Source organism: Palaemon carinicauda, chromosome 29 (assembly GCF_036898095.1).
Source record: "Palaemon carinicauda isolate YSFRI2023 chromosome 29, ASM3689809v2, whole genome shotgun sequence".
Lineage (NCBI taxonomy): Eukaryota > Metazoa > Arthropoda > Malacostraca > Decapoda > Palaemonidae > Palaemon > Palaemon carinicauda.
Genome location: NC_090753.1, coordinates 99246174 through 99255500, shown reverse-complemented (window position 1 = coordinate 99255500; position 9327 = coordinate 99246174). Strand labels below are relative to the sequence as shown.

The 9327-nt window shown below is 33.9% G+C and overlaps 1 protein-coding gene across 1 annotated transcript in view; it reads right to left on the bottom strand.

Annotated features, from left to right (window-relative positions):
• Positions 1-4866: 4866 nt before the first annotated feature.
• LOC137622749 (carbohydrate sulfotransferase 10-like) overlaps positions 4867-9327 on the bottom strand; it is a 5595-nt gene continuing 1134 nt past the window's right edge. The window contains exons 3-7 of the mRNA XM_068353340.1: positions 8920-9019; positions 7325-7455; positions 6791-6907; positions 6333-6509; positions 4867-4972 (exon numbers count right to left, since the gene is read on the bottom strand). Coding sequence (XP_068209441.1) covers positions 4867-4972; positions 6333-6509; positions 6791-6907; positions 7325-7455; positions 8920-9019 — 631 coding nt within the window. The remainder of the gene's footprint in view (positions 4973-6332; positions 6510-6790; positions 6908-7324; positions 7456-8919; positions 9020-9327) is intronic.

The following is a 9327-nucleotide window of genomic DNA, read 5'->3' as shown; positions in this document are numbered from 1 at the left end:
ACTTACACTCATTGATGTTTGCATTTGGTATTCTCATAATTATTTTGGCTAGTCTAGAAAAGTTACTTCCACCAGTTACTTCAGATATTAGCATTGAGTCAATTGCACAGTTGGTTTTCATCGCTCTCATTAGAATCCTGGTAATATCATCGTGTGCTGTTAAATCTCGTCAACTTTATCTGTGTATCTTATGGAGCGTTAATCTGATATTGAGTATTCACAAGTGACCTAATTATATTTTCTATTTTGTTTTTAAAGAATACTAGAAAATTATTTGCTAGTTCTTGGTCACTGTACCCCTCTGGTAGCTTTATTAAATTTATTTCTCCACTATACCATTTACGAGACGGTATAACTTACTTACCTCTGTTGCTGCTTGGTTGAACTTTCTCTTATAGTACTTGTTTTTTTTTCCTTCTTAGTAAGTAGTTGTATTGGCATATTGCAGTTTTGTATTCTACCCATGTACTTTTACTTTTTAACTGATTCCACTTTTTTTATGTTTATTTTCCTTCTTTTTCTCTAAAGTCTCACCATCAAACCAAGGAGATTGGTCTTTAACAGTTATGGTCTTTTCCATTAGTGGACACATGGTATCGTATTTACTCACTCTATTATAAGTGCCATTAAGGCTGTCAACACACAGCTCCAAGCAAGCGCTGGTTATCATGGTTGCAGGGAATGTTTATAGCATCATTTATTTTCTTTATGACTTTTTCAATAAATACAGGAGAGATATTTGATTTATGTCTAAAGTTTGGTTTGTTCACCACTGCATGTTTCTGTAGAGGTGGTCTGAACGTAATAAGTTTGTGTATTGGGGAGATTGTGCATTTCTCTACATTTATGTCAAATATAATGTTATTCATTTCATCACTCAAAACTAGGTCCAATGTATGCCCAGTTAAAGTAGTTGCACAGTAGACATTATTCACAAATTGATATGATTCCAACAACTCACTAAATGCTAAACCATCAGGATTTGATGCAGCATCCATCCAAAGATTGAAGTCTCCACAAATAACTAATTCATTTTTTCTCTATAATAGTTATCTCAATGAGTTCACCGAATTCTTCAAAGAAGATACTGGCATTTGTTCTCAGAGGTTTGTAAACGTTTTATCTTTTTTTTTTTTTTTGCGTAAAGCTTATTTCTATATATTCAAAGCTTGTTTTACTAGTTCTTTTTAACATTTTGATATTTGAGTAACTTTTATGAGTGAAGAGCCCGACACCCCACCAGACCTACCCTCTCTCGGAATGTGAAAGGTGTCTGAGGTGGGGTGTCATTTCAGTGATCTTAGCCTGCTCCCAATTTTACGAAAACGCTGCAGTCATGGGAAGGCAAAATCTGGTGTGCAACAGAGGATCATTAAAAAGAAGAGTATAAATGTATTTGTCAACTGTGACAGCCATCTCTTAATTCACGCAGCCAGTGAAGAATCAGTTACAGTACATCCTTTTTTGGCATTCTAGGCGAACTGTAGTTTCTCCTCACTCTTAACAACAGGATGGGACAAGATGAGGAAAGCTAATGACAATCACAAAAAAAATCTGGATCTGCAAGAGAAAAAACAGTTAAACCAATTTGTCACCGCTTTGATGACTTGATTATTCTACTGGAAGAAATATCTACTGATCTGAATATAAATGTAGATACGAGAAGTGAAGCTAGTCAGCTGTTGCACCAGATTCTTACCTTTTATTTCCTTGCATTACTTTCCATTCAGAATATTATATCACAAAGAAATTGACCGCATTCAAAAGAGACTTCATGAGCATCAAATAAACTTCTACAATGCTGCCAAAGCCTTGAAGGTGCTAGAAATATATTTCACTGGAAATGGAGAAACTCTCTGTAATGAGCCGACCAGTGCACCATAAGAACTATGTAAGAATTATGATGTTATGGTAGAGCTGAGAACCTGATTAAAGAAAACTATGTCAGGAGAAAAAGCTACTGAAATAGGCCTCAGTACAAATCAAGAGATCGTGCGTCAAATGAAAAGTGCAATAGGTAAACTACATACTGAAATGAAACAATGAAGCACAAAACTCTAAGATAGAGTATAGACAAGTTTGGGCTTCTGCTAGATGTAGAACAAATTCCTAAAAAAAAAAAAAGGTAAAAGTATAGGAAGACTGGATGACGAGAGAATGAAGGAAATTGTTTACATGTTGGCGAATTCTACAATGGTTATTTGGATGATGATGAACTTTATGTAGAAATCTTAGATTGCAGAATGCTCCTGGCAAATAGAACGGATATTTAGATTTCCACTCCAGAGACGCTCATCCAACTCATTATACAATTTGGTGATGAAAATGTTTTTCCTAACTTAAGAGTACCAATCAAAATTATATGCACAGTAGCAATTACAATTTCAAGCTGTGAACGTTCAATCAGTTAACTTGCCTTATCCCAGAACTTCAAGAGGGCATGGTAGACTTAACGCCCTAGCATTTCTAAATATTGAGAGTGGAGAGGTAGAAATCATTAACTTTGATGATGTCATTAATGAATTTGCTTCGACAAAGTCTTGCAGAGTCCAAATATAGCCTAATTGGCATTAATTTTTATTTTTTCCAATATCTTTACAATTAATGTTGTATTTCAAATGTTAAACCTAAGCAATTTCAGAAGCTAAAAAATTAGTTTGCCTTTTTTTTTATTCAGTTTTAATGCAAGTGTTTTGATTGATATGAGCTATTAGAAAATAACCATTCAAATCATTACTCTGGCTGTAAAAATTGGGTGCTTATAAATATTCTCTCTAAAACTGTTTTTATCCGTGCTAATTTACATAATTCATTAGGTTTTAAATTTCATTATTTTGCATTTTTTTTACATTTATCACAAATAATAAATCCTTATTTCATTTATTCATTTTTGTGCTGAATAGTGCTGATAGTATATTTGTATCTCCTTCAATGATATATCTTTAACTAACGAGTTAGCATCACTGTGAAGCTTGAGTGAATTTAAAATTTTCTGTCAAAAATTGTTTTTATCAATGCTTATTTCAACAGTTTTTCAGTTCAGAACTTCAGGACTATGTAGGCCAATTGTTTTGGTGTTTTTTTTTTTTTTAAGGACATCCCTATTTTTTCTTTTCTTTCTTAAACATTTGTATTTCCCTCAACAATACTGGAATCACAAAACTCCGTGATTATACTCCTGATATTGGTAAACTCAATATATCTTTTGGCAACAAATAATGATAGCTTGTTCTTTATATTGTCAACTGAATCATTGTGGTAGAGATCTAAAATCCTTAAGATTTATTACATCACAAAAGGCGCCATTTTCTGTTAAATGTTGAAGCAACATTATGAGCTTAGGAACAAATTTTGTTTTTCATGGAAATGAGAGGAAATTCAGTTTCAGAACTCGAAAATGATAACTGGTTCCGTGATTTAGGTTTCCTTGTGAACCTTACGTACAATCTAAATAAATTAAATTCCAAAGAGCAGGGCAAGGGTCAACTTGTTCATGAAATGCATAAACATATCAAAGTGTTTCAAACTAAATTCAGCAATTGGGAGAGACAACTAAGAAATGGAAATGTTTTCTACTTTCCGACATTAGCACAGTATAGACAAGCAGATTTCTCTTCCTTTGCAAATGAGCTCCAGTCACTCAAGATGGAATTATCTGAAAGATTCCGAGACTTTAATCATCAAGATTCCTATTTTACAATGCTTTCTTCATCACTTGAAGTAGATTTTGAATCTGTTCCTGAAAATTTTCAAATGGAATTACTTGAGCTACAAGGAGATTCAAAGAGACATCTCTACTGGAGTTACATAAATTTTTCATAATTCTGACCATCCTATGCATTCAGATCTTCCCGGACAGTACCATGCTGTTCGTAATACAAGGTATGCAGTTAATTCTAATAGTCAGGCCTCGTCAATCATGAGGTTAAATACTATACAGTATTTCAGAAATTTTATTGTAATGGTGGAAATCTATGAGAATTAATGCTGACATTCAAAAGACGGTTGGAGAAAACAACATAAGATCCCAAATTACATCTGGGACAATTCTATAAAAATGCCTCCTATTAACATGGGATTCTTAAAAACAAAGTCAGGGTTAAAAAAGAATACATTTCAAAAAGGGATTTCTCAAGTTAGCATTTAAACATTTCTATAATGCTACGTATATGTAAAGGTATAGACACATATATTTACTTTTAAGAAACATTTAGTACTCTGGCTTTTGGGATAAAATCTAATTTGTAAGTTTTTCAAACTAGTTAGATGGATAACAGGTAATGACACAATATGATTTTATACATTTTAATATTTTAGAGGAACGTGTGTCATTCTGAACAAATTAAAAGCTCGAAAAACCAAAGTTTTATAAAAGTTTACCTTAAATTAAAACTGACAGTGACAAGATGGTTAACTTTACAAAACTTGAAGGTTGAGGAGGATGGCTGTCTGGCATGGTACTACTGGTAGGGTACTAAGAGCGTGCAGAAAAGACCGTTCCCAGTTGAATCTAAAGAGGGCAGTCGAGCATATTTTGGTGACCAAGTGACTTTGGCTCCAGTGCCAGTGTTGGTTCTCGGTCATGTGTTGCGTCCGACATATCTCACAATAAGAGGCTCTAAAAATAGCAGATTAAATCCCGAGTATGTAGGTCATTCTTATACTCTCGAAGTCCTTCCTGTGCATGTTGGTGCACTGGCCTTGAAGCAGGGAAGAGAATGATGTGTTAGTATTTTCTTTTCTTGTTGGATTCCATGTTCTAGCCTTTCAGAGGAAAGTTCTCTGGAGACCGTTCAGCACACAAAAATATAATTTTGATAAATTTAAGCGAAATGCTACTCACTCTACATCCATCCAATTCTTATATTAAATTAAGAAATTCTTAGGAAGTTCATATCCAAAGAGATCCATGTCATATTTTAAGTACTGGTAAATTCTTCTTCTCAAGGTCGTAGGAACTTTTCGATAGTATCTGAAATAAAAGACCAGTTTACTTCAGACTCAAGGACGTAACAAGATAGCACTTGAACTTTACAAAAATTACATTGAACTTCATGACTAAATAAAAGTTTATTGTGTTTACTGTCAGGTTGCAAGATCAAACTGCAAATGACTTCAAAACTATTGCCTAATCTACAGGTTAAGCCATGAGTATCACAGCCATAACAAATTTGCAATCAGCAGTAATTTTTTAGAAATGAACTACTATGATTGAAGTATAAAATAGAAACCTAAAAATAGGGCGAGAAGCTTTCCTCTATTGTTCTTTCAGTGAGAAGCCTTTTCGAATTTTTTTCTATTATTTGTACAATTCTTATCTCAACTATCACATTCAATTCCCAAGCAGATATAGACATCATTTATACACCTTGTAACGTTTCTCAACAAATTAATTACAGATTTGCATAAGACTCACAAAATTAACTACCTTTCCTTGCGTGTAATGACTTTTCGTCCGACGACACTTCGTCCACGTCTTTTTGTCCAATGTCTTTTCGTCCGATGGACATTTAGTCCAACGACATTTGGTCCAATTTTAAATTGTTTCAAGCCATAAAAGAAAAAAGAAAAACCCTAGCCAATTCATGAATTCTTCAATAGAAAATTAAACCTTATAAGGACTTTCTCCCATGTTGTTTATAATAATATAATAATTAATTGCCAAACTCTAAAGTATAGGAGTGAAATTGGTGCAAATTATATGCCACATTCTTCAGAAAAACTGTTTTCCTCGTTGACTCATATCCAGTTACTAATCTTTTGAGACGTTCGGTGATTTTTTTGATATCGTGAACAAGAATTTGACGGATTTCCTCGAAGTATTTGAGTTATTTTACCTTGAATAAATCATTCTTCTTCCTTCAAGGTTTCGATAAATTTCCAAATGTTCAAATATGCTCCACCCGCTGAACGTTTTACTTTTCTTTTCCTCTTCGTTGATTGTATGAACTTTGCCATTTCGGGATGGGAAGATTCAGAAACTAAAGTACTAAACTTGCAGCACGCTATATATATAGTACCATACTAAAGAGAGTGATGGAGAAAGAGAATGTTAAGCGTGACTAATGGAGTAATTAGAAAATGAGGATATTACTTTATCACAAAAGCCAATAAGGTATAAACTTTTAACAGAGAAGTGAAGTAAACGGTAATAACAATCCCTTCAAACATTTGTTTTTTTTAGAAATTCGACCAAATGTTATTGGACCAATAGTCCATTGGACGAAAAGACATTGGACATAAAGACGTGGACGAAGTGTCATCGGACGAAGTGACATCGAACAGAAAAACCACCTACCCTTTCTTTGCCAGTAATACTGTTGAAAACTTACGCAAAATCTGAGTATAATTCATCAACACTCTTCCTTTTTTGGTTCATAGAAGTATCTGGGTTTGCTGGAATGCCAAGTTTCTTGAAGACGTATTCCAAATCTTCTGATAACGTCTCGACTTTAGTGATGTAGTCATAATCAAAATGACAAGGACAGCAGTTATCGTGATAAGGTTTCCTGTGAAAATATGGTTTAGAATTGAGAGAGAGAGAGAGAGAGAGAGAGAGAGAGAGAGAGAGAGAGAGAGAGAGAGAGAGAGAGAGAGAGAGAGAGAGAGAGAGATCACTATACTATACAATGAGAGCTTCAAGATATACAACAGTGATCTCAGTATTTCATATCGTTTATAAGAGGATGTACCATTGTTTGTTTGTAACAAAAAAAAAAAAAAAGGAAAACAAAGAATAATTCTGTCACATACTCTTTCATCCCTAAGAATATTTTTTTTTTATACAAACCAGTGAGCATCGGGTTTTCCTTCATCATAAGTTTTTAGAACATATTTCAGGAACTGTACAAATGTAATCTGTGGTTTCAGAAAACGGTACAATCTCTCATATTCCTTTATTGAGTATCTGCAATTACAAGAGAAATGAACAATTATAAGACTTCTGAGACTACTTTTTTAAAGATATAATGGAATACATATAAGGCTAAAATTGCCATGAAAAAAAAGGAATTCTAGTCCTCTGGTTTGATGTATGACAGTGCTTGAACGCTATACTGTTTTAGAAATACATTTAGTTGATTAAAACAAGAAAAAAAAAACCCAAGTTAGGAGATATACTGGAGTAAAAGTCCAGCAGAGTAACTGATTTCAAAATACACTAATAACATATTTTGAATACCGAACAATTTTACAAACAGTACTTTACTATATGATTAGAAATTTCTTATATGACTGCATTATTTAGTTTTAATTCGTTACAAGAGACGGAGGATATTAGAATGCACAGACACATAGTGATGGACATAATCGAAAGGTTACTTACAAAACACTTGGGTCAATTGGCTTCTTTATACCAACTTTAAGGTGGGTGTTAGGGGGCACCATATTATTGGCAAAGAGGGCAGGAAGCCAGAATTGATGAAACCTCTCATGCCACTGACTTCCAGCTATCCTCTAATGAGGGAAGAAAATCAAATTTGATATGCAAAGAATAAAAGCTACATAATATAATCAGTATGACCTCAAGCCATCAAGTAGCTAGATACTGTAACTACACTATTGGCTCTGTAACCTACTGCTGTTCACTGAAGATTCACAATGTTGCAAGTTTCTAACCGTTGATGTGTTTAGAGTAAGTTTTTTTATATATACCATAGCCGTGAATTGATATCGGCGAAGTTTTTGTGTCAACATCATAGGATTTTTTCGATGAAACGGAGGAGAAGGCTATTTAAAAAAATTCTTGTCTTAACTTTAAATTTTATGGGTTAATTATTCAAGAAAAACAAAATATGATACTGAATTTTCTGTGGTTGCTACTAAAATAAGGAATTCAAGTTACAATATAGTTTAGTCTGAAATCAAACTGAGTACCTTAGCCACTCAAAAATACACATATAGTAACCATATTTATGAGGTGAAAAACGTAATTTCAGGAGTGAAGGTTTTGAACAATTAGGGAAACATTTGTGGATTATTGTTTAGGGGAGAGAACAGGGTAGAGATGAAGGAGAGCACATATTTCAGAGAGAGACAGGCTCTAATGCTACAGAGAGTAAAAACTCGAATTGATTTTAATAAGAGGGATTATAATGAATATTTTGAAGGCAAGGCGTACTTATCACTAAACTATTCCAATGGCTTCCTTATCCTCATAGGACAAGACATTCAATAATTTTACTATAGTACAAATGACACTCTCCCTCTTGTTGTTGAAGAAAATAGACTACCATACACCTCAGGAATCAATATTCAACCATATTGTAACCTGCATTTTCTGGCCAAAAAAATGCCATTTACATATCAAGGAACGAAGACTCTCTCTCTCTCTCTCTCTCTCTCTCTCTCTCTCTCTCTCTCTCTCTCTCTTACACACAAACTCCTCAAATAACCAATTTTTCCCAACTGAATGAGGTCTTGATGTTCCAAAGTAGTTATCTAATGTTACAATGAATTCAAATATCTCTCATTCTGATTTCAGAGAGGATTATTTCATTGCCTCTATAAATTGACAAATAATTAAGATTACAACAATCATTCTCCTACTATATCATAAGGAAGAGATATTATATGTTATGAGGTGCTATTATGAATTAATGCAGTCACAATTTCTGCTTATAATATATTGCTCTTTATATGGCTGAACTAGGCAATGTCTTATTTAGTGTACAATACAATGTTTTTTTTTTATATTTGTAACATGCTTCTGTAGAATAAGCAATTATAGATCAGTCTTATAGAAGTGGTTCCTGTAAGTTCTACTAATATCATCTCCATCCTATTCATAGCTCTTGGCAAAGCTACCTACTCGGTCACAAACCTTAAGTTGCACGTAACGTAACTGGACTAACTTAATATGATTCAGCCAATTATTCTAAAAGAGTCACTGGGATGTGTTGCTAAAGCTAGTCGACCTACCTTGCGAACCTTAGATTCAAAAACAGGTTTGTGCTGTTGCATAAGGGCCCCATTCCTGTACTTATGACGAAAGGCAGCCACCAATCGCGAAAGCGGATGCCTTGTGAGAGAATGGATATTCATTTTATAGTAATACAGTCTTGTTTTGGTGAATTTTCTTTGATTTATGAAAGTTTGCTCTATTGACCAGACACTGAGGCAGCTAGAATATTCAAATATATATCAAAATGGAGAAGCAACAGAGTTAGGAGTGATTGGAGAGTAAGATAGAGTCTGGATAGTAGGGCGAAAGAAAGGAAGATGAAAGGGGACCAAGTAAAAGAATAATCAGTGGATATCTTACACCTACGGCCAAAAGGCAACTGTAAAAACCCATAACGAATTCTTACAGTGTACAATGTGAAGCAG